At 40.5% G+C, this 24,219-nt stretch overlaps 4 protein-coding genes across 7 annotated transcripts; 1 reads left to right on the top strand and 3 right to left on the bottom strand.

Moving 5' to 3' along the window:
* Nucleotides 1–1,126: 1,126 nt before the first annotated feature.
* trmt11 (tRNA methyltransferase 11 homolog) lies at nucleotides 1,127–11,488 on the bottom strand. Of its 2 annotated transcripts, none has more exons than XM_069693127.1 (13): nucleotides 11,395–11,488; nucleotides 10,847–10,912; nucleotides 10,624–10,697; nucleotides 10,092–10,173; nucleotides 9,864–9,956; nucleotides 9,652–9,786; nucleotides 9,413–9,569; nucleotides 9,130–9,210; nucleotides 8,789–8,953; nucleotides 7,834–7,906; nucleotides 7,407–7,541; nucleotides 3,601–3,721; nucleotides 1,127–1,570 (listed from the first exon to the last, which is right to left on the bottom strand). In XM_069693127.1, exons 1-13 carry the CDS (start codon nucleotides 11,470–11,472, stop codon nucleotides 1,421–1,423), a joined length of 1,410 nt encoding a protein of 469 aa, XP_069549228.1. In that variant the 5' UTR covers nucleotides 11,473–11,488; the 3' UTR covers nucleotides 1,127–1,420. The 2 variants fall into 2 exon arrangements, with proteins under 2 accessions (XP_069549228.1, XP_069549230.1); XM_069693129.1 differs by having other exon boundaries at nucleotides 11,402–11,471.
* A 603-nt stretch (nucleotides 11,489–12,091) lies between these two features.
* Nucleotides 12,092–14,011, top strand: LOC138617756 (actin-binding Rho-activating protein). Its single transcript, XM_069693009.1, has 2 exons — nucleotides 12,092–12,143; nucleotides 12,528–14,011. Exon 2 carries the CDS (start codon nucleotides 12,536–12,538, stop codon nucleotides 13,058–13,060), a length of 525 nt encoding a protein of 174 aa, XP_069549110.1. The 5' UTR covers nucleotides 12,092–12,143; nucleotides 12,528–12,535; the 3' UTR covers nucleotides 13,061–14,011.
* A 239-nt stretch (nucleotides 14,012–14,250) lies between these two features.
* hint3 (histidine triad nucleotide binding protein 3) lies at nucleotides 14,251–17,240 on the bottom strand. 2 transcript variants are annotated; one of them, XM_069693125.1, is made up of 6 exons: nucleotides 17,081–17,240; nucleotides 16,584–16,701; nucleotides 16,251–16,320; nucleotides 15,821–15,947; nucleotides 15,583–15,609; nucleotides 14,251–15,262 (listed from the first exon to the last, which is right to left on the bottom strand). In XM_069693125.1, the coding sequence occupies exons 1-6, from the start codon at nucleotides 17,207–17,209 to the stop codon at nucleotides 15,215–15,217; spliced, it is 519 nt and encodes a 172-aa protein (XP_069549226.1). In that variant the 5' UTR covers nucleotides 17,210–17,240; the 3' UTR covers nucleotides 14,251–15,214. The 2 variants fall into 2 exon arrangements, with proteins under 2 accessions (XP_069549226.1, XP_069549227.1); XM_069693126.1 differs by lacking the exon at nucleotides 15,583–15,609.
* A 1,484-nt stretch (nucleotides 17,241–18,724) lies between these two features.
* On the bottom strand, nucleotides 18,725–23,034 carry ncoa7a (nuclear receptor coactivator 7a). 2 transcript variants are annotated; one of them, XM_069693123.1, is made up of 7 exons: nucleotides 22,940–23,034; nucleotides 21,879–22,071; nucleotides 20,883–21,035; nucleotides 20,590–20,742; nucleotides 20,389–20,484; nucleotides 20,061–20,134; nucleotides 18,725–19,841 (listed from the first exon to the last, which is right to left on the bottom strand). In XM_069693123.1, the coding sequence occupies exons 1-7, from the start codon at nucleotides 22,963–22,965 to the stop codon at nucleotides 19,676–19,678; spliced, it is 861 nt and encodes a 286-aa protein (XP_069549224.1). In that variant the 5' UTR covers nucleotides 22,966–23,034; the 3' UTR covers nucleotides 18,725–19,675. The 2 variants fall into 2 exon arrangements, with proteins under 2 accessions (XP_069549224.1, XP_069549225.1); XM_069693124.1 differs by lacking the exons at nucleotides 21,879–22,071; nucleotides 22,940–23,034 and adding an exon at nucleotides 21,356–21,661.
* Between the last annotated feature and the right edge of the window lie 1,185 nt (nucleotides 23,035–24,219).

Raw genomic sequence — 24,219 nt, 5'->3', positions numbered from 1 at the left:
TCGGAAAACAACAAAAGCTGCTGACTAACTGTAGTGGTGTGTGGAGAGGTGGGGACGCCCTGTCATTTGGGCTCCTGCCTGCACAGGGAGGCCTCCCTCGCCTAAACATGCTCCCTTTATCATAGCCGGAGCAGAACTGTGGCTGTTATTAGAGTATAGACTACAGTAGCACCCTTAAAATAATTATATAAAAAAAAAAGAAGAAAAAAAAAAAGGAAGCAATATACAAGTCAGTTCATGAAAGTTGCAGTTCTGTATTTGAGGTACATTAAAGGCACTGATAATGAATGGTGGTTAAATTATAGTACATAGGAGGAAGTAGACTGTTTCCAATTTCACACAGAGATCAGTTTTAGTCATGGAAAGTGTAAAAAATAGTTTTGTAATGCCCTATATGGTTTTGGCAGAGCTGTGTGATGATGTCATCATCAGGGACAGTTATTGATCTTAAGTCATTTTTCCACACCCAGTACTGGCTCTAATCTACTCGACCCTACTCGCTTTTGGTACCAGCTACTTTTCTGGATTTTATTTTTCACTGCAGATAGTGCCCCCTCAATGCGCCTGCTGTGACATCATCTTCAACGTGACACATATCTTGTCAAATCCTTTCGTTGGCAACCAACCAGAGGAACGTCTGCACCTCCTCCATTGACAATAGTGTGTTTTTTCAGGTTGCTGTTAATCAAGGAGTCCAATGAGTTCAAAACAAATTGCGGCCACTATAGTAGCTTGGTTGGTGAACAATGGTCAGTTTGTGCGGCGTCACGCACACAATAACACAAAAATTGTCACAATTCTCTTTGCCCAATCTGTCTGCACTGATTTCATGTCACCTCAATAGTGATACCACAATTGTACCAGGTACTAATGACAACTTTTGCCCATTAAAAAACAAAAAAGCAAGAAGAGAAAGTCAGTGGAAAGCTGAGCTGGTAGTGGCAGTGGAAAAGTGGCTTGAATTGGGCTTGAAGTTTACCCAACATGTAGAACGCAAGAAGGGACATTATCGAACATACATTATGGGACATTTAGAATCCAGAGTTTTTGAAGCCTGATTTCTATTAGAGACTAGAAGTCTACAAGTATCAATCTGACCATTGCTTCTTTTAAATGTCTTTCTTACATTTCCCAAACCAATCTTGTGAGCGTATGTCACTAGAATACCGTTTTAATATTTTACACTATATAAAATGTATTCAATAAAATATTAACATAACCTGCATTTCTCATTCAGTCATTGTCTAATTTCAAACTGATGATTCAAATAGAGGCAATCCGGAAAGGACACTTGTAATTTATCCATTTATTTGCAAAGAAATAAAAATAATAGAAAGATTAAAAATTTGTTTGTTTTCCATCTGAGTGCACTGACAAAAATGTACTAACTAACATGTTTTCTCCTCTATTAAAACCCTCATTAATTGGCTATTTCTCCATTGACATCGGCTTTGTTGTCCTCCTTGCCACACCTTTTGTTTATTCCACTGAAATACTTCTCTCTGAAGGCGTTGTGTCCCTGATAGGGGCTGAAGTGAGTGTCTGCCAGATGAGACAGGCTGTCATGTTCCTGCAGAGAAACAAATATATAAAGGTTACTCGGCTGAACATGCTCTACCTGACTACCTTGAGGTGCTACCTGTTTTCCTGAAGTTAGACAACTCACAGCATTTAGCCACATTACATGTGAATTTATATTACAGCTTGGAACGAAATGTATTCGATAAATAAACAAAACTAAAATTAACCTGGAGAAAAGGCCTAATCCCCACTAAAGGTCAGTATTTAACGGGGTGTCACAAGGTCTGCATACTCTTCCCAAGTTTACATACTATGAACAGACCCGTCCTCGCGCATATTAATATCAACTGTTATGAATCCCTACAGCTAAACAGTTTGTCTTGGCTGTGAGGTAGTTGCTGGTCAACAGAGGCATGGAAGGAGAAAGAGAGATGCTGGGAAGAGGAATAATGAGGTGAGTTGAGCTGGAAGCGTTGACTCCAATGCCGGCCCTGTAATTTGTCAGCAACACCTCTCTTTTGCTTGACGATGCTGCCAAGCAACCTGGAAACAGTTTCCATGACCGTTCTGGGGGGAAACTTTGGGCAACAAGACGGACAACCTAACCATAACCCCAGATTAATGATGATAAAAGGATATGAAAAACGGTGGTAATTACCACTCAGTCTTTACCAACAACCATACAAGTGGAGGATTATATATACGCAGTGTTTATTTAGGCAAATAGCAAGTAATTACTTGCTATTTGCTATATTATGGACACTAAACACATATTGTCACACCCCATAAATAAGAAAATGAGAGGTTTCAAGTTTTTTCTTCACTAGTTCAAAAGTTTGCAGCAATTAGGCCAGTTCCTCCATCGTCAAGACACAGAATCGGTTCGGATACACAGCATAGAAACACATAAGTGGTGACACCCATCAAGCTGTGAACCCTGACGAACAAGCGCAGATAGGTGTTGACTGAGGCCTATTTGGAACATAAAAACTCTCCGACCTGAGACGGATACCAGTCAGATAAAATCAAACAAATGTGTGTTTGCGTGTGCGTGTCATACAGTGCCTATTATGGGAGCAATTTGGGGTTTTTGAATTGGAATGGATGTCAGATCCAAAGATGGATTGTTTTCCATTCGATGTGTGATTAAGCCATTTAGGGGTCCCAGTATAAAAGAAATGAGCCAATCATAGCCAGATGTTGAGGATTGAGGATTTAGCCCAGACAGACAGTGAGACACCATCACTTCCAGTGGGATGACATGTAAAAACATACACACATGCATACGTGCTCGTGACACATACTTACGTGGCCACATTTACAAAACTGCTCTGTGAAAAAAACATTAGATGCATGAAGGAGCAGGCAGGCACACACATACTGTGGTTTTTCATAGTCACAGTCATATCTGTGTTGTTGCTCATGCTCACACACAAACACAGTAAACACAAACAAGTTGGTACTGCGCAAACATGTGGTCAATTATAACTGTGGAACCACAATGCATAAGCTGAAAGAATATTTAGGAAGTTGTGTTTCCAATCAAAGGATGAATACAAATTTAATTATATGGTCAACTCTACATACACACATCAGAGAAAGATGTAAGCTTTAAAAGGCTTTGGTTTTATCTGTTCAGTAACCAGACGAATGACGATGGCCGTGGAAAATAAAGTTCAGTAGTAATACAACTTAAATCAAACATCTAGAGTCCATGAGTGTCCATACATACTCAAAGTCATGCAAGGTCAAATGTGATCATGCAAGCTGGGGCCAAGACTATTTTCCTTATTGATAAATCTGCAGATATTTTTCCCCAAGTTATTTGATTTACCAACAAAATGTCAATTCTATTTTATTATTTGTTTTAACAAACCACCACTCCAACACAGAGATGTTTAATGTTATTAACATATGACAAAAAAGCAGTAAGTCCTCACACTGGAACTGGAAAACCTTGAACTTCTGAGAAAAAGAATGACTGACGGTCCGGTGCTGATTGATTTTCTGTCATTTAACTAATTGATAAATGTTTGATGCAGCTCAAATACAAACACACACAAAATCCTATTCACACACCTCGGGCTCTTTGATCTTCTCCATGGTGATAAGGCGTCGTGAGGTGTGGCTGGAGAGTGTCTGCTCACAGTTGCTGATGATGTGGAGACATGGATGAAGAGGAACCATCTCCTCACAGTACCTGGAAAGAGGACACACGCACACAAACCCAGTTACCGAACAGTCCCTACAAAGAAAACAGCAGAGAAACAAAGGTAAACCAATTTACTTCATTAACACCTCATACATGATTTTGTACACATCTAAAAACCTCTAAGGGGAATCCGTCTGTCTCTTGTGAGACCAACGAACTACAGATTTAGTCTCGAAGCCATTAAAAGGCGGCCTTTTACACAGCATTCGGTAAAAATGAATACCTAACTTTTACCTACTCTATATTTCTTTTCTCAGAGAATGCCTCTTTCTGCCTCTCAAATAAACACGAAACACTCGAGCAGTGCAGTGTGACTTCTCCTGGCAGAGCCGAGGTGGCTCACTTTGTGCAGAGATGATGGTGGAAAAAGTGAATGTGACCCAACAGGTTGACTGCCGGCTCTGTCATCACTAGCCAGGCCAGGTTAGGGCCTATTAACAGCAGCTGATGTATGTGTATGCGTATTTGTGTCAGTAGCACTTTCTGCAAACCACCGCCGTCACAGTAGCAGCAGTCCCGACTCAAAGCTAGATTTGTGCATCACTGTTTTGCCTTGTTGTCATGGCCACATGTGGGCCTCTGCGGCGACGGGATGTTTGGTCGCCATGGTGACTAGTGGTGATGCAGACGGGCGATCATTTTGTGCTGCCAATCAGGAGTGGTTAGAGGAGAACCGGGCCTGGGTGCAGGGGGTTGCCTTTCACCTTCTCCAGGAGACGCTGTGACTTTTTAAAAGGGCACTTTCACCAAAAAATGCTACCGCTCACAAGCTCTGTTTCACATTCATTTAAAAAGTGTTTTTGTTTTAGATTTGGAGGAAGACTGGTTTTTAAAATTTGAAAATCTTTTATTTTATTAGGCCCAACATTACCAACCTAATTTAACATTCACACATTCATCTTCTTTGCACCTAAATTATCCACAGAACAACTCTCCAAAAGTATCATTGACCATTCTGATGTGCTTTGCCAGCAACGGCTAATATAACCAGGAGTTGCTAGCCTCAAGTAGAGACAACGAGGGGGGACTCCACACCCTCAGAGTTATTATTTTTTATTTTTTTCCAACTTGTTTCAACTCCAACTGATGCTGACTCAAGTGATCTCACTGTGTCAGTGGCAATTTATCATATGGCAACCACAAAAGGCATCCTTTTAATTAAAAAGTCACATGTAAAGACAGCTGGCTGATTTACAGTTTGAAGTATTGACACAATGCAGTTTAAACAACTAATAGAGCAGTGCTGCAGTACGTCCCACCTTCATAAAGGTTATAGTGTTTATATTTTGTACAAATTATTTTGGAGATGTCATTTGTATTTTTGTTGAACTGTATAATGTTATACTGACAGGTGTTTCTATGATATACCTCATGTTTAGATATGAGGTATTAGCACATAAAGATATGCTAAATAACAGAGAATCTCACTGTATAAGTTCAGCAGTGCCACAAACTTCAGTCTCCAAAATAATCACATAGTAGAATCAACACCTCTCTGACATTAATAATCGGAGGAATTATTTCAAGACTGTTGCATTAGTTTCAGCAGGAGGTACGAGTAACTGAGCGTATAAGCTCATTCTTAATGTCATGACAAGCTAAATCTTACACAGTGAAAATGGCCAGTGTCCCTGGTGATTTGTTGCCCAGTGATTTGTCAAAGTCCAGAAACATATACTCTAGTAAGAAATTATGACCTGAAAATGACATGAACACTCATTTACTCTAACAATATCACAAGTATTGCCTTCCTTCTGACAATACAGCCACTACATATCTTTGCTTCACTTGTTTATGTTGTAATTAGGTCACTTTATGGCTGCGATGACTGAAACTGCATCATCCGTCTTGATACTTTTTTTCCTTCATTTATTTTTCAAGGGGAGAAAGGGAAGAGAGTTTAAGCAGTCTGACCTGGTCTAGACGCTGTCTTCTGCTGACAGGACTTTGCGTCACCTGTTATCAAACACACACACACACACACACACACACACACACACACACACACGCACACACACGCACACACACGCACGCACACACAGCCCCCCATTCTCATGAGGCAGGCTGACACACACAGTCCCCACTGTTTCTATCACAGCCATTGCTGCAGATACACACAAATACACACACACACACACACACACACACACACACACACACACACACACACACACACACACACACACACACACACACACACACACACGTGTGGGGGCAACAGAAACTTGATATCTCCCCTGTAGAGCCCCAGATTAGGCCCAGGAGACAGGCTACGTCTGGGCTTACACACACACACACACACACACACGGACACACATATCCAAAAAACACACACGCGGGTCAGCCTGCAGACCATAGAGACAGATACTTCATATATCAGACTTGCCTGGCCTCAAACGTTTATTTTGGCACGGCGCTCTGTCAAGCACGGAGTCAAGCACACCGACGAGATGAGTAGCAAAAACAAATGTGCGAACATGATGACACAAATGTATGCATGTGCTCATACACAAGACCACACACATTCATGCAAATGTACTAATGCATACAGAAATTGCCATGAAACCAAAGACAAAGCTTTGTGTTTGTCTCCCGTACACTCAAACTAAACACCAGAAGATGCAGGATTATCTCATCTCCTCCTCGGTCTTGTAATCAGTGACCAGAAAGAGTTCCAGCCCTGCAGGCTGTTTTTTCCCCCGACGCCCCGTTGCTGCACCGGCCTGTTGTGGTTCATACCTTTACAGACAAACACCTGCACTCACAGTCAGCACTTCACTTTCTGCTAATGCACAGAACATTTAACAATACACAACTTTGTCTTCAACAGAGCCATCATATTACAGCCACTTTATAAAAGAGCTCACCACTGTCAGTTGTGGTTTACCATGTCCCAGCTGTTTGGGAGGAAAAGCCTCAACACACCTGTGTACTGCTCTGACTGTCGTTCACACAGGTGATTAGACAAAGAGGAGGGTGTTTTATAGGAGTGGGAATGCTGCAGTGCTAAAGGGAAATGCCGAAAGATAGAAAACCAAAGTGGAAAAGTCCTTTGTGAGCCAGTCGACTGGAGTCCAACTGAAAGTGCTACAGACACACTGCAGGATTTTTAAAGCTTTTAGCAGCTCGTGAAACTGATTAATGAGCAGTCATCTAAAACTGTCAGCATCAGGTTTACATTTCCCCTCAATGAAGTCACAAAGTTTAATTATGTGCAGTTGTTAGATTTTATAAAATGAAATCAGGTAATGGTAATCTCTCTTTGCTTCACATTGTTTGGTTCCTAATTAGCCCAACAGTAGATTTACATGTTGTAATTTGTGCTCACAATAAACCTAGATTGTGCAGTTGTGTTTTATGGTACAAACCTGCCACCTAGTGGTACAAACAAAACAGAATTTAAGACAAAAACTGTGTATGAGGAGAAAGTTCTCTTTCAATCTCATTTTAAAGTATAAATATTGATGTGCAAAGGCATATTTTTAAACAGCTAAAATAATAATTCATCAAAGGACAGCATCACAAATCAGCCCACTTTACTGAGGCTGGATGTTACTTTGAGAGGCTATGACAGAACCTGACTGTAGCTGCGTTATCACTGAAAAACATTCATATTATAATTATTATCATATTATTCATATTAGCTGATGATACCAGATGTCAGTTTACTCACTCCGGCCTGTAGACAGGCAGCCAGTAGACGAGCCTCCCGCCCATGACCATGTGGTGAGCAGAGAAGTTCAACAGATCTGTGAAGATGTCGCTCAGGTGGTACGCCTGTGAGACGGGGACGTGAGAATCCACATAGCTGTGCAGGAGATTAAATGAAATACAAGGTTGATTTTTAGAAGTTTTATATATATATATATAATTGTCTAACGGGATGAAACTGTTGATAATTTGTTCTTTTTTGATTTGAAACTAATGCCAAAGTTAAAAAGTTGCTGTTGGATTTAACAGGAACTTAATCTAGATTTTTCTTTAGTTACTTTTATGTTCATGTTTTAAGCCTTTAAAAACTGTGCCTAGTTAATTGATGTCAGAGATGCAGGCCAAGATAATAAGCCAATATACGTTGGTGGAATAACAGGGGAACTTACGTGCCGTCAGGAGGTTTGGTGATGTCCTTGTGGGAGCCAGTTCTCCTCGTAGACTCACGGATACCATATGGAGCTGACAACACAAAGATCACATAAAATCAAAAAGCAAGAGAAGGTCATCCCATCATAAGAAGACATTAAAAATCCTGTCATGATAATGGGGGTAAATGCAGAGTGTCAAACCCCAAACATTTTTTGGGGGGAAATGTATGAATGAAAGCAATCAAAAAGTTGCAAGACTGGTTTTGTTCCATGGGAAGGAAGTACAGCACCGTGCAGCACACATAGCAGGAGGACGCTTAAACCTATGGAGTAAGTACTCACATTTCCATTGCTTTATCAACATCAGCACCTGAGTTACAGGTATTTTTGAGACCACTGATGTGCGCATTTGCAATTTCACCATCAACATGAGCTGAGAGTGCACAGACATTTTTTTTTATCAAACTGAGGAAATCAGCAACATCGACCCTAGAAATGCTTCAGAAAGTCTACAGCAATAAAGCAATAAGCCCGGTGAGGTGTTTTGAAGGACATTAACATTTCAAGAGGGGCAGAATGTCACTGTCCAAGACACAAGAAGGCACATCAGGTCAGGATTGCAAATGGGTTGGTTTCTTTTACATTAGTTTGGTTGTACACCGTGAATTCTTCCCTCAAGGTCAGACTGTCAACACAGAGTTGTACTGTGATGGTTTGAAGTTTCTGAGGGAAAACATTGATGCAAACAACCTGATCTGTGGCATGATGGCACTTTGGTTCTCCAACATGACAACTCTCTGGCTCACGGCAAATTGAAAACACGCAACTCTCTTGCCCTCAACAACACAATCGTTTCCCCCACCAACTCAAAATGCAGTCAAACCAATCTAAAAGAAAAACAGACGGAGTAACACAAAAGCTGTGAACCTGTGGTACACGTTTTGATACTCAGTGGTTTATGTTGGGAACATACGGTCAGTGATGATGGCATCAAACAGAGCAGCCTCCCTCCACACAGGCTTGGACGCATCAGACACCATCACGTCCAAATACATCTTTTCTTTCCCGTACTGTCGCAGGTTGGCTCTGATATTCTCATCTGGTCCTCGCCACTCCTGGTTTTTACGGCTCGACCGACCTACAGGACAATAGTAATCAACTCAGATCACTGGGTTTCTGTACACAGATGATCAGAAGTAGCATTTGGAAGCTTCAATTCAAATCTACATTCAAAAGTATAAAATAAAGGCACAATCCTAAAATATAAGAGACTACAGTTGGTGTGACATGTAAGCTTTGATGGACAATACTTACCTTTGCCATGAATAGTGTTGTAATCGATATCTGTTCCACAAACATATGCTCCGAAATGAGAGCATGCTACCAACAAGCTCCCTGCAACAGATCAGGACAAAGAACGGAGATCACTGACTAATAAAGTGTGTGTGTGTGTGTGTGTGTGTGTGTGTGTGTGTGTGTGTGTGTGTGTGTGTGTGTGTGTGTGTGTGTGTGTGTGTGTGTGTGTGTGTGTGTGTGTGCGTGCGTGCGTGTGTGTGAGAGAGAGGGAGGCGGGGGGGCTGTGACACTATAAACCTACCTGTGCCCACAAATGGGTCAAAAATGAGGTCGTTCTCTTTGGCCTTGGCGTGGTTGGCCATGATGAACGAGAGGCCGGCGTCCATGCTGGTGTTTCCTATGAAGTGTCTGTTCTTGACACTGTGGGAGCGAATCAGTTCACGCTGACCGTCCGCTATCTGGTGTGGAAGGATAACAAGTGTTCAGCTCCAGATCACTTCTCATCAGTTTCCTGTAAGGAAAGAGTCACATGTTTCTCACCCATCTGCCGAAGTAGATGTAGTTGGGATGCTCGGGGATGTCGTTTGGGTCTGTGCCGTAATCCTCCAACAGACAGAAGATGTGATGAGGGCTCGTCAGGCTCACTGAGCCCTCTAAGGGAAGATACTCCAAGGCCTGGTGAAAAAAATACAAAACATGACAGTCTGCACACATATTCAAAGATGATGACACACATGCATGTAAATACTCACGTCGATCCTTTTGATTCTCTCTGCAAACAGCAAAGTCTTGTTGAAAGTGTAGACGTTGATTCTGTATGTGGAGTCTTTGTGCATGAACGGTCTCTGTCGGGGAAAATTAGAGGAAGAGTACAAACAGAAATGAAGCATTTTAAAGTATACTAACGCTATACGTGTCAGCATGTCTGCAGGGATTAATCTGTCCAGAACAACAGGACTTGAAGCTGTGGCGTCACAAACCATGTTCTCTGACGGGTACTTCATGAGGGATGTTCTGAGTTCACTGTGTGTTTGTCCGTGGCCCCACAGTTCAAAAGCAGACCTGGTGGGACAATGCAACATGAACCAGAGCGTTATCTCTGACACTGAAATACCAAGGTACTCAAATACTTTTGTACTAAAAACACAATGAGAATATGATACAATGTTCTAGTAATGTCATCAGCAGGATTTCTGTTTGTTCCCAGAACCTTTTAAAGAAAAGGATTTTCTAAAAAATATAAAACTATTTTGTGATAACATTCTTAAAATGTTTTTAGAGAACGTTGTTCTACTTTTAAAGATGAACACTCTGGGAACAAACAAAAAAAACCTTCCAATTGAAAAAATGACTAGGACACAGGATCATTTCTAGCTGGGTAATGAAGTCACAGACCCAGCAGGATGGCAGCATGTGCAGCATGTTCTGTCCATCAAATAGGAATTACAAAGTCATTCCAGGACCACAGATGCTGAGCCATCACTTCCCCTCCCGCAGAGATAAAACACTTACTTTGCACAAACGGATCGGGCCATGATACTGCGGACATCCTCCTCAGACAAATCATTCAGACACCAGAAGGGAGTCTACAGAGAAGAGGGAAGATGTGCAGTGACTGAGTGTGGTTGGAAATATGGGTCTACCGAACAGAAACATTCAGCTGCCAATCAATGAGTTAGAAACAGCATGGCAAACAAAACGGGAAAGACAGGAGTGAATCATTTGACTTTCAAACCTTTTCTTTGAAGTTTTCACAGGGGTGGAATCGTTTTGCTCTGAGAGCCAGCAGAGCCTTTATTTCCTACAAGAATCAGCACATAAACAATGAGTACGGCTTTACTTTCTATTGGACAACATCACATGTCAAAGGAAGATTAGTGGATGTATGATGCACTTTACAAGGACTGCAAATTCACAACAGGCAGATGGAAGGGGAAGCTTTGAAAATACTGGATCATAAAATGTACATCATGCAATGGGATCTTTCCCTGCCAGCAGATTCATGTTACCCAACATGCAGATTGGTTCTGATCCCATAGTAAGATTTACAAATAGAAAAATAGTGCAAACGTAAGCTACTTCACAGAGGGAGTTTAGGCAGCGACATGTGCTGACGTGGTATTATCGAGCTCCACATACAGATGAGTTCACAGTTTGAAGTAGCAGGTATCAAACACAGCAGCGTGAGAGGACGGATTCTGGTCGGACACAACCTGATCGTCTCAGGGAAAGTTAAACATGCACACTGAAAGCTAGAAACAGAGGGGATAAGAAGAAAGTTACCGGTAACCTGAAGTCCAGGTTATCTTGAGCCAGATGTAACAAATACTGGAGGCATGATCGACCGCCAGAGGTGGCCATTTTTATGTTGTGGGTTCAAAATACGTCCGGCTTGAAACAGGGCTCAGGCACATGGTACCGGTTAGGGACAACGTTACCATAAACGGAAGAAAAATGTGGTATCATATTATTTCAATGGTACACACTGCCTGAAATTAATTTTTGTAATGAGTTTGTTTTATATCCACATTGGTATGAATATCTTCAGGATCATAAAAGCTGTTATTTGAGACTTTTAGTATAATTTGGTGACTTTATCTCAATTAAAATGCCCACTGCCCAAATAACTTTCATAATGTTGGGTATTTTCTATGTTTTATTTAACCAAATCTATTTCATGTTATGTATGCAACTTTTTGGTCATCAATGGCTAGCTATAATTGGCATGCGTGCGTGGATAACCTCGCCCCTGTCCACGGTGTAATCTGCTTTACTTCAGACGCTTTGTCACGCTCCCTCCAGGCGGCGATTGGCTGTCCGGGTTGTCCCTACCAGTCCACTGGCCGAGATACATGTCCATCACAGTGGTTTTGCCCGCTGACAGAAAGGCATCCGCACTCTTGCTACTGTCAGCATTGCTGCAGTGTTGTTAAATTGTGTCACATAGTTACAGTGTAAACAGGATTTTGTGCACTTTGGCTGCGATGAAGAGTTCCTGCAGGTGAAAGGAGGATCGAGTCAGTGTGTCACATGTAAGTTGGATCATGTTTGATTCACTGTTTACTCCAAATTTCTGAGATCTTACATGAACTTTGAGGCACTTTACAAAGCACGATGTTCACTTCTTTTGGTTTCTATGATGAATTGATGTTTATTCTTTTAGATATGTTCTCATTTCTTTAGTTTTATGAATTTTCAGCTGAATTTGCTGATCAAACAGTGGTCAACACTGTCAATCGTCATTGGGCTCTTAGTCATCTGTTACTATTTACAGCTGGATCACAACAGTTGATTATTTTGATGATTTTTGGTAGCATTTTTTTTGTCATGAATAAACCTGTACAAACATTAAAACAATAAAAATGGTATTCCTGTGTGTACAAATGGTCAAAGCTATATAATCTCATCCTGAACAGAGCCAACGATGGGGACAAACAGCCAGAACGCCACTATCATGGAAACAGAGGATGATGCCCGAACTTCTGCTCAGTTAAATGATGACGCCGCAGCGTGCATTGTCTCTGTGAAAGGCCTGAAGGAGAACTGGCAGAAGTGGTCCAATGAGCACCAGGAGTACCAGAAGCACAACCCCTTCAGTCACGACACCAGAGCAAGCGTGGTGGTCCCTCAGAGAGGGCGGGATGACTATGGAAGACCCCTGCAGGGGTCCATGACAGAGCAACGCGGGAAAGACGCTCACTCACACATCAGCAGAGAGGTTCAGGAGCTGTGCGAGGTGATAAAAAACATTGGAGAGCCCAGAGACAAAGATGGAGACCGGAAAGTGATCACAGTAGAATTCGCGAAGCTGTTTGAGCATTATGTGACTATCTCCAATAAACTGGTGGGGACTCTCCTCCGAGCGAGGAAACAGAGACTGGTGGAGTTTGAGGGAGAGATGCTGTGGCAGGGGAAGGATGATCATGTAGTTATCACTCTGCTGCAGTGACCAGAAACTTGAGATTAGTGTTGATGCCATGACTCATGCCGCATGCAGAACATGCAAGTACACAGCTGCTTCATGGAAGGGCTCACTGTGATAGACAGGTCGGGACTGAACTAAATGTATATGATTTGCTTGAAGGAAAAAAAAAATGACATAGATGATCAGTGATCGGTACTGAAAAAGCTTTGATGCTAAATACTCCTTTCTTTTACATTCAAGGCATACAAGTGCATTTTCTCTTATTGATAAAAACTTAATATATGCAATAATATATGTGAGTTTTCAAAGCAACAGCACTCAAGTAAAACCAAATTACTTGAACCTTCACTGGAGGTGCATCAGTCAAAACATAACAATATGTCAGACATACTGTAAACCTGTTTAGGAGAAGTTGACCCTGATATTTCACATCTTTGTAGCAGTGTTGGCCGGGGTAAATTTCTTGGTCGAGAAATGTACAATGGTACATGATGTCATCTAGATTTCACTCGTTGTTGCTCAGCTACACTCACTCTACATAACTTTGGTGAAAGAGAACCAGCCACACCTGAGTCCCTTTTGTTCCATTTCCTCCACCAGTATTGTAACCTGGTGAAAGTGGAGGAGCGAGCAGCTGAAACAAAGTCCGACTGGTGAATGAGACAAAACCAACGTAGAACACGAGGCTGCCTGTGACAGATAATATGGGTGTTATAGGATGACCTCGATCCGACTTGGCCCGGGAGCTTCAGGTCATGTATTTATTACAAGTGGGCTTTGTAATGAGGCAGTCTTGTTAAAGTTTGAAACTCAGTCGAGCTGAATCACACTGAGACAGATACAAAATAAATACATGCTGTTTTAATGAGAACTCCATAGTCCAGAACTGACTGATACATGCTATGATACCAGCTGCTATTAAACGTAATGGACAAGTTTTTTTAACATAAGATAATAGTGGATTAATCAACTAGCAAGGACTGCTTGGGTAATCATAATAAAGAAAAGAAACTGTATCCTGTCTGTTATTGTGTTACTGCAGGTGCTTTGAGGACTGTAAGCACTGACTGGTGGAGTTAAACTGGGAGTGTGTGTGTGTGTGTGTGTGTGTGTGTGTGTGTGTGTGTGTGTGTGTGTGTGTGTGTGTGTGTGTGTGTGTGTGTGTGTGTGTGTGTGTGTGTGTGTAAACCAACACTGAGGTATTACAAAGGCACTGAGAAGCAACAATATATTATTTATTCTGAATGAAAGTGATTCTTAAAGTGCATACCTGTTTGAACAGAACAAAGTGTTTTTGTTTTTACATTCTGTAAATATTGTCCAGCATATCACATATCTTATCTGACGTTTACACGACATCAACTCAAACATGAGGGTGAGCATGTATCAACGAATACATCATTGTACCTCAGTATTTGTTCAGATCATGAAGTGTATGTACTTTCAGAGAATTAGTTAGTGGCTTCCACTTTAAAGGAGCCATGTAAATCATGTAAATACTTCATGAAGATGTTAGTCCATGCTTTGACACTTGTCAGCTATTCTGCAGAAACAACACCGCTGAAATGAGCAATGTATACACAGTTGACACACATTAGTATGTCCCAATATGAATTATACAAACTTTTCTTGCAGTTTTAAATATAGTTCAGAGTTTACATGCAGAAAATCTGACCTAAAAGATGTGAGAGTAGTCGTACATAATGGGAAATGAAACGGCTTGTTGGTGTTTCCGTGTAAAATACTGATGATGAAAATGACCATCTCAGGAAATTTGTTGTTTGACTGCACTCACTTTCCCATTTAGTAGAAATTAAATATGAGAAGGATCTGAATCACATTGTATATAATCTTTGGTCCATAAAATAAGTAGTAATAGTAGTTTTTTTCACAGCAGATTCCCTTTTCTGTAAAAACATTAAAAACTAAAATGTCCCTACAAAATCTGTGTGGTGTGTTTCAAGCAGCAAAAAAATCAGGCTTTCCCTTGGCTTCAAGTCCCAAACATTTTCATACCAAAATTAAAAATCAAGTTGTCTCCTGTTGCAGTTATGTCACCAGTTTAAATACTGTAATTAGCTGTGACCAAACAGACAGTAAAGTAACGTGTCACCCATCCAACATAACGTGTAAGAAGGTGGAGTCTCCTCATCTCAGTCACCCGGTGACAGGAAGTGATCAGTTGGTCTCTCCTTTAGAGTTGAGAAGCTCAATCAGCTGGTCAGACTGTAACACATTAACAGAAGCGAACAGAATAGAAATCAGACTGATAGCAAGATGTCTTGACCTTTAAACTCCACCCGGATGAACGCAGTCAGTGTCACTAACAGCAACTGAATATAACATTCATGTGTTGACAGTGCAGACCTAAAAGAAACTGTTGTCTAGTCAGTTACTTCTATAGTACCAGTTTTTATTCTGCAAATTATTTATGCAGCACAGCAGAGCAGGGACTGGCTTTTATGTTTAATGAAGAGCAAAAGGAAATTATCACCATGCTTTTCATAAACTCAGGAATCTGTCAAATGTTGAAACTCAACACTTACTGTGTACTTCTGAGTGGCTGAGGAGAGCTACAGTTTTCAGAACGACAAATACATTTGAATTATGTCAGTGGTCTCTAAAATCTTAAAACACTCTACCTGCAAGAAATATTTTATAAGATTACTTTTCACGTTTGCCATTTTTACATTGCAAGTCAACAGTGAATTTAAGTATGATTCTGTTAACATGTCAGTCAAGTCTTACAAAATCGCATGTTTATTAAAGAAGCATGTGGCTTACTGTGATAAACCAATAGGAGTTGAGTCTGTAGAAGAGGCGGGCCATGAAGCCCATTTGACTGGCTGGTGCCAGGATATGCAGGTGTAGGTGTGTGACAGAACAGAATGGAGGCCAATGGAAACCAAACCTGCAGACAAAGGAGAGGACGTGAGCCAGTTTAAATGCCAGAAGCTCACAAGTTCTGTCAACAAAGAAAATTATGTTACCAAAGTAAATAATCAGTTTGTCCGTAACAGTTAAATACTATTACAAGATTATATATCACAAAGCAGCTCCATTAAATAGTATTGTTCACTTGGTAACACAAAAACTGAACTGAAAGGGACAAAAGCTGTCTGTAGTCACTTTGCAGCTCGTACATTCATGAGCAAAAACTACAAAGTAGCATTAAGAGCTGTGCCGTATTAAATGTACCACTAAATGTTCTCACCTGACATCACTGAGGTCTGTCACGTTGTTTTTGTGCAGGATCTCCTTCCCAGTCTCCACCATCCGCTTCACTAGACATGACAACAAGAACACGTCATCCTCTTAAAACATTTGCTGCTAAAATAAATAATCATTTTTATTGTTTATTGGTTGTTTTTTTTTACTTTGCAACTACTGTGTGCTTAATTCAGATGCAGGGTGTTTTACACGGTACAAGTCCCCGTCCACAGGGTTTAGATACTAATGCACGGTCAATCATATTGTCTGAATTGACTTTGACAATACACCTTTTCTCACGAGCATCAGTTAAAAGGACATTTAGTTTAAAGCGCACCCAAAGGCACATGCTCTTTGCTGAGAGATTTGCAGTTGCCAACATGTTTGGTTGGGACGACCAGGTAATGGTGCGGAGCTCCAGGTTTGATGTCTCTGAAACATGAGATCTCTTCATCCTGCAACAGCAACAAAACACACGTTTCGTTTAAAAGATCTGTTTGTTGGTGAACCAAGATTTTCTAGGTTTATCTTAACTGCACGGAGTTTACATGTATTAATCACACTAACACAGTACGTCCACATACATGTAAAACCCCTAATGTATGTTTGAATATGTATGAGACACACCTTATATCTTAGCAGACCAGCACCTTTACAACCACAGCATTACATGAAATGTAAGTTAAACGATACAGTTGACTTTAACGAAATTAAACGTCAGCTACATCTTCATAAAACCAGTTTTTTTTAATTTTGTATTTATTTCTACACGCTGCTGTCTCTGCTAGGTCACTATGCAACCCACTCGTCGCTTAATTATTACAATATTCTCACACAGTGAAGAAGCTCTGTGTCCAATTCATTGTTCACAATCCGGCAGAAAATACATTTCTTGTCGTATCCTTCGTTTGGTACGCTGCTTGTTTTGGAAATGTCAACCTGGGCAGCCTGGACTTCAGCCATTGTTGTCCTGTGACCTGTCAAAGAGCCAGACCTGTCACGTCGATCCAAGGCGCCGTCGAGCTCACCAGGGGAAACTAAACGATTCTCGATCTGCAGAGCGAGTTAGGAAGACAATCGCCACCAGAGAGCGATGTGGTTTAACACAAATCCTTCCTGGTGACCAGCGTTTTCATTAGAGAGCACAAAGTCTGTTTTCATAGTTATGCAGATGACACACAACTGTACATCGCCGTGGAACCAAACGATGACGCAGCCATGCGATCCGTCACCGAATGTCTTTTAGTAATAAATAAATGGATGAGCAATAATTTCCTAAAATTAAACGAGGATAAAACAGAAATCCTGCTCGTCGGCACCAAAAACAAAAGAGAAATCGTGGAAAAAGATCTGGGGCAACTAACTCCGTGGGTACGGTCAGAGGTAACTAGTCTGGGTGTAATCTTAGACTCAGATCTAAGTTTTAAGGCCCACATTAACAGGGTGACCAAAACTTATTTTGTTCCACCTGAGAAACAAAGCCAAGGCTCAACCGTTTATAAATCAGACAGATGCTGAAAAGTTGATTCATACCTTCATTTCTAGCCGACTGCACTACTGTTATGCACTTTTTATTGGCCGACCAAAGAAAACAACAGAGACTTCAGCTCATCCAAAACTCTGCAGCTCGAGTATCAACCCGAACCAAGAGGAGAGAACATCAGTCCAGTTCTGGCTGCCTGTAAGACAAGACACAGGGGTGACCTTAAGGTCCTCCTCCTGACATACAAAGCTCTTAATGGGCTCAGACCGAGTTACATCTCTGACTCTGTGGTTAACTATGTGCCTTCAAAAACAAAGTATTAGTAAAGAGTAAGAGTAAACTACTGTAAATAACATTTTATTGAATTGAGCTAATGTTCCAGGAAAATAATTTAGACACACCTTCTTTGGACTTTCCATGTTCCGTGAGATCATGGATGGGGAAATACAGTTAGCTGTGGCCCACAGACTTAAATTTTTTTTTTTTTTTTTTTTTTAAACGTCTGCAAATTAGCGCACCCACTGCACAGTGGGTTTTGCATCTCAACTTCAAAGCTCTCCAACGTCTTGTTGCTGCATGAAAGTATTTTGTGTTTCACTGGAAATGACACGGTATAAATCATAGAGAAACCATAGATTTGAAGTAACGATTGTCTCAAAATGAGTGAGACTCTTACCAAATGTTCTTATTACCTGGGAAACTGCAAGTTTACACAATTAAAACTGTTTCATTTACTTCTGCTTCTCCTCTGTAGTTCACACTGTTTCACATGAAGATTTAATAGGAATGTTTCAGTGTGTTTGTCTTTCTAAAATTTTGTCTTATTATAGCATTAATTCATTACATAACTCCAGGCTTCAGTCAACCAAATATGATATTTGGTATTCATAGTCTACTTTTATTTTGTTACTTGTAAAAATCTACCTCAGTGGAGAAGGTGATATGCAGGTGTAGGCAGTGAGGGTTAATTTAAACAAAATGACTGATGCACTCAGTTTCAACAGGAAATATCAAGTTTTAATGTAGTTTCAGAGAAACAACAATGGCAGCGCCAGCACTGCTCAGCATACTCAAACATTTGTAGAAATACACACAAGAAAAACAAACAGACATGAATGGAATTTTGCTTTGTTTCCCTGTTTACATTTTCTTACAAATATATTTAAATATGTCGTAAAAAAGATAAGAAATATTTACTTAAAGTTGTGTCCATTCCAAATAGACAGGTGTCCCACTTACAAAAACAGAAGTGACAGTTAACAGTTGAGTTCTCTTCCTCCATAAACAGGACAGTTCACAGTTAATATGTTGTTTGTAGTGCAACTCAGTACTTTTATTTGTGAACCTGACATGCTGCTGTGGACAAAAGGATAACTTTAAAATCAAATGTCGTGTTTAGATAGGCTCTTATCACGTTACAGTGTTTTTACCATAAAATAATTAATTAAACTTGAAAACAATTCCCACTTGCAAATTGTAAACACACAGAAATCCTTTTTGTTTTAAAACTATTTATGTCTCTTTATATAATTTTTTTTTTTCTTAAGTTCTGAATGTGCTTACAGTGGCTGCAAACTTTTCATCCGTCGGCATATTTGTGAACTTTGTATCGTAATGCTTTCCATAATCAAAGGCATGGAGGGCTTAAAGCTTCAGATGCCAGTTAGTTACTGAGCTGTTGGTGAACAGCCAGCAGTTTAAAACAGCAGGACCCTGAATCACAGGATTTAATCTGGACACTTGTCTTTAAGAGGCTCAGATCAACCACACCTCAAGTCCAGCCTGAAAGCCTCCACAGGCTTCTGTATGTGGAGTAACCTGAGCATGGCGCACATATGATAGCACCTGCTCTATCAGGATACATACAGTAGTGGCTAAACCACACATACTCCCTTAAGTCTTGAACTTTTGTGACTCCAAACAGGACAGGTGGTTTAACTTTGTTTTCATCTTGTTTTTTGAAATGTTTCCAGGCAGTTCTGCACAGTCCAGACCTCTAGGTCTTGCACTATAAAGTCTTCTTGTGTGGAGAGAGGCGCATTGTGGAAGGTAGGACAGGAAAAGCTTGCACCATGGTACAGATCAGCATCCAGCCACAAGGCGAATCTACCCCTAAAGAACAAGAAAATTGCAGCACATTAATGTCGAATCCTTTAAAAGTTGTGTAATGTTTTATGATAAGTTGCCTACTGTAAACTCACATATCTCACAGGTAGCCATTTTAGCGATTTGTTCATGGTCCTATTTTTCATGACTTTATGATTTTTTTTTTTTTGCCTTTGTTGAGCATGTCTTTATCTCACAGGGGAAGTCAATAACCACACAACTTACCCTCCTCCACCAATCTGAAGAGATTCGAAGTTCCCACTCATGAAGTAGGAGTTCTCCCCGGTCCACCTGTATGCCTAGATAAAATTCATATGCAAGACATTAGAAACTAATACTCAAGTCCATAGCGAATATATGAAAATATATTAAATTCTTACATATGAAAACCATATTATTATCATTTTTAAAGGTATAATTTTCCCTAGATTGTGTCTAGATTATGTTTAGTTATTTCTCTTGAAAACCAGGGCACAGGTGTTTTCTTGTATTAAAAATACACCAGTTCTGAGACTTGCTAATAGATTTAAACCAAAAATATTTCTGCTCTTACCCTGAAGTCAGGGCTGAAGCTGAACAGGAAAGTTTCTCCTGTGCCGTAGCAGTATTTACTGACTCTAAATGGATCAGATGAAAAAGCTCCAAACACCTGAAAATACGAAGACAAGAGTCCATTAAAGGAGAAATAAAGTTGATCAAGCTAACTATGTTTTTGTACTGAAAATTATTGATGACTGAAAACCAAGATGCAAACCTTTTTGTGCATGTCTTTGATGACCAGCAGCACTGGGCTGTCCAGACCAGCCATATTCCTGTACAGTGTCTTCAGGCTGCTCCCATGGACGGCTGTGCTGTAGACTAGCTGCCATTGGTAGCCTTGGGTCCTTGCTGGCATGTGAGCAGCAAGCTGTTGAAGAAGGAGATGCTAATTAAACAATGTCCTGAGAGAAAAAAATCATCACAATTCTTTTTGGGAAAACTTTAGTCGATGGCAGCAATCAATGCAAAATTGACCAATAATCTGATTAACTGCTGATTATAACTTACTCGCTTGAGGTGGTGGTCTTCTAGCAGCTGGCTGTGGTCACTTAGGACAGGGACAACATATTCAGCTTCCCCATGGTACTCATGCTCCTCTGCCTCAGAGTTCTCAGAGTTACACAGACTCCGGCGGCGCTTAGAGTCCTTCACTGTGATAATCTGCAGGAAGGCAAAAGATGGTGAGAAAACACAAACATTCTCATGCTCTATTTTGATTTCCTTAAAATCTCCCCCACATTGCATACAGAATCATATGGATAACTGACTCATTTATAGACAGCGCACAGTACAACATTTGTTTTTTATGATGCTAGTTCAACACAGTCGAATCACAAGCTGATTCATACCTGAACTATAACAACCTGGCCAGAAAGCATGAATGAATGGATCATGAAAACCAAAGCTTTGAATCCCCACAGTGTTGTATCTTTAACCTCATAAATGCAGCTTCTAACATTTCTACAATATTTTGTTCTTACCACAACATACGGCTCCACATGGTCACTGGCAAAATAAAGCACCTTAGTATTTTCCGGAAGCAGCTTCATAGCTCTTGATTTCTCTGTCAAGCCATGCACTCTGTTGCACCACATGTCTGATAACCATCCCTCTTGTGCCCCATATACTACTTTCACTCAGAGAGCTGGAAATGTCATTGGTTGGAAACTTGAGTAGGTGTCTGCTCATTGGTTATCTCAGATACTGGATAGTTTCTTTTCTCTCTAAACAGGAAAGTGAAGCACGGTCTAGGATGCAGACAGGGAGGGAGAAAGGATGTCCATATTTGGACAGTGGGATTTCCCACAAACCTCAGGGATAACTGCCATCCTCTTGGGTTACTGTAAATTACTAAAGACAGCTTTGTATTTACACACCAGGAAGCTCAGTGCTTTGGCCTAACAAAAAAAAATGCAGTGTTTTAAAAAAAAAAAATATATATATATATATATATATATATTATTAAATCTTTTGTAATATAAATGTGTTTGTGCAAACACTTACCTCCCAGTTTTTAGCAGCGGGGTCGGCAGGGTTGCTGAGGAGCTTGTTGATCACAGTCATGTTCTTCTCCACTACCAGATAATGCTTCTGATGTTTCTCCTTGATGAGGTAGTGAGGTTGGCAGTGCTTCTTGCTGCCTTTAGTGTAGATATCTGGTGTCCACTGCACAAAGAAGGTGTAGAGGTGGTCAACCCTGTGTAGGCAAAGGGACAAAGTGAATTTTATGATTCATGAATAAGTATCCCACTGAATATCGTACCTGCTGCACATATGGATTCATTCATTTGACTTTCTATGACTTAAAAATTGATTTTAATGTAAAATGCAAAAGACATAAATGTATCTGGAAATAAAATAAAATAATTAATTAAACTGTAGATCCATGTAAGCTGCATGTGTGAAGCATTAATGACAGCCTCAGCTCTATTTCCCACAACACTGAAATTAAAATGTTGAACAAATGCCTGATCTGATGGGATGTGACTGGACATGAATAGGAGGAAACTGTGGCATACGTCACATATTTTAGGCATTAATCATGCTGGGCTGAAGTTAGCTGAGGATGTAAGAGAGAATTAGGAGCCCTTTTTAACTATCCATTTTGGAGTGCCCTGCTCTCTACAGTTTTCCATAAAAAAGCAGTTCTGGGTAATTAAGAGCTGAAATCAAGCTTCTCTTTTTCTCACTCTCTTCCTGTCACATGCACAAAGGTTCAAACTCTTCGGCCGCCAGAGCTGCACTGCAACAACCTCACCATTAAACAACTAAAATAAGTACCACCTGCTTACTTTGCACATCTGTCATAATGACTTGACCCAACACATGAACACTAAGCATTTCCATATGACTTTACATGCATTTCATTTTGATTTGACCTCGAGAAGATTGGATTCAGAAACGTTGCCTATTCACTGCTGCATCGTCTTTGCAATTCTAAATGTACATTTCTTTTTTCCTTGAATTAGTTTGAACAAGCAAACCTGATTCAACACTAGATAAGACCACCATATTCAGGATCCAGCATGACATTCACTACTGCCTTGAAAATTTGCTTCACTTACTCTCCAACGCTGTAGGCAATTCCCATGACTGGCTGAAGACGAAGGTGTTGATGGTAAATTGCAAGGAGAAGGAGAGAGTTGATAGTATGGAGAGTCAGTGCTGAAGAAGCATTTCCACTCTGAGTCTCTGCCATTCCCACATTTTATACAAGCGGATCAATTGCTGAGATAAGCCCTTTGACCATTAACCCTCCCTTTCTCCCTTGACAGCTCTACATGACTTGCACATATTCGCACAGGGATTTCACAACGGGGCTTGAAAGCTGAAGCTGGTGACATATTAACTTGAACTGCTCTGGGTCGCTGTCCTTAAGTTTGGCAGGAGTGCAGGCAGTTACTGTGTCAAAGTAGTGTCTCAGTGACAGTATGAGGTGGCCTGGCAGAAAGACAAAGGCCTGTGCGAGTGTGTGTCTGATTGTCGTTTTATTGTGCCTTGCTGCCTTCCTGGATGTGTGATCTGTCTTCTCATCCCATCAGCAGTGAAGAGTAAATTCATTTCTTCTCTTGTAGCTACTCTGTTTGGGTATAATTTTCTGCAACCTCACTACATTTCAGGGCACGTTTCATGCCACTACATTCATCATTTGCTGACTACTTTCCATACAAATGTTTTTTTGGATCTATAATGAGCATATAAAATATGATGCATTAATATAGTGTAGGCTGCAGGAAAGTAACCGTGTGTATAAAGTAAACATAGTTCCACTTCAACCAGACACAGCACTGGCATGCTGCTCTTATGTAAATACACCAGTAAAAATATTCAAAAAATGACAGTGAAAGAGGGCCTTATTAATCATGAGTGTGTTTAGTTTAGTTAGCCACATTTTCTTGATAATACATACATGCACACAGATCTTGGTTCTTTGTACACTTTTGCTATTCATGGTACAATTTCTAATGCAGCATGGTACCAGGTACAGATTATTTCATTATTGTGGTTGAAGTTGCTAAAACCACTGCATCCTATTACATTCATTTCTCTCTTTTACTTTCTCTCTCACACTTGGTTTTCCTCTTACAGCCTGTGCTTTCTCTCAGGTTCCTCTTCAACAGTGTAAAAGGGAAGCTGATTAATGCATGTTTAAAAAAGGCCGTTTGTTGCATTTGGACGACGAGTGCATAAGGGCAGGATATGGTCTAGTATTCATGCTAATGTATCAAGTCAAGTCAAGTGCTAATGGAACTTACTGATAGCACTTTGTAGTTTGGCTTTCTGAAGAAATTGTATTTTCTTGATTCCTGTTGTTCTGGGTTTTGTACCCTCATGGTTGAAATGC

The sequence above is a fragment of the Brachyistius frenatus genome, unplaced genomic scaffold (genome assembly GCF_029030835.1).
Source record: "Brachyistius frenatus isolate BFR_SWC_R1_liver_20210118 unplaced genomic scaffold, ASM2903083v1 Contig_14, whole genome shotgun sequence".
Classification (NCBI taxonomy): domain Eukaryota; kingdom Metazoa; phylum Chordata; class Actinopteri; family Embiotocidae; genus Brachyistius; species Brachyistius frenatus.
This window is presented reverse-complemented; position numbering and strand designations above follow the sequence as displayed.

Bases quoted from the DNA above. Each gene is read 5' to 3' on its own strand.
- trmt11 (XM_069693127.1), bottom strand. From the start codon at position 11,472: ATGGCCACCTCTGGCGGTCGATCATGCCTCCAGTATTTGTTACATCTG. The intron at 10,698-10,846 runs GTTTGAAAGTCA...TCTTCTCTGTAG, and splicing joins GTGAAAACTTCAAAGAAAAG to ACTCCCTTCTGGTGTCTGAA. The intron at 9,211-9,412 runs GTAGGTTTATAG...GATCTGTTGCAG, and splicing joins TGACCCATTTGTGGGCACAG to GGAGCTTGTTGGTAGCATGC.
- LOC138617756 (XM_069693009.1), top strand. From the start codon at position 12,536: ATGGGGACAAACAGCCAGAACGCCACTATCATGGAAACAGAGGATGAT.
- hint3 (XM_069693125.1), bottom strand. From the start codon at position 17,209: ATGGCTGAAGTCCAGGCTGCCCAGGTTGACATTTCCAAAACAAGCAGC. The intron at 15,948-16,250 runs GTGAGAACATTT...CTTTGTCTGCAG, and splicing joins ACAGACCTCAGTGATGTCAG to GTTTGGTTTCCATTGGCCTC. The intron at 15,263-15,582 runs GTAAGTGTTGAG...AATGTGTTACAG, and splicing joins CAGCCACTCAGAAGTACACA to TCTGACCAGCTGATTGAGCT.
- ncoa7a (XM_069693123.1), bottom strand. From the start codon at position 22,965: ATGGGAATTGCCTACAGCGTTGGAGA. The intron at 21,036-21,878 runs GTAAGTGTTTGC...GCCTTCCTGCAG, and splicing joins CCGCTGCTAAAAACTGGGAG to ATTATCACAGTGAAGGACTC. The intron at 20,485-20,589 runs GTTTGCATCTTG...TCGTATTTTCAG, and splicing joins TCAAAGACATGCACAAAAAG to GTGTTTGGAGCTTTTTCATC.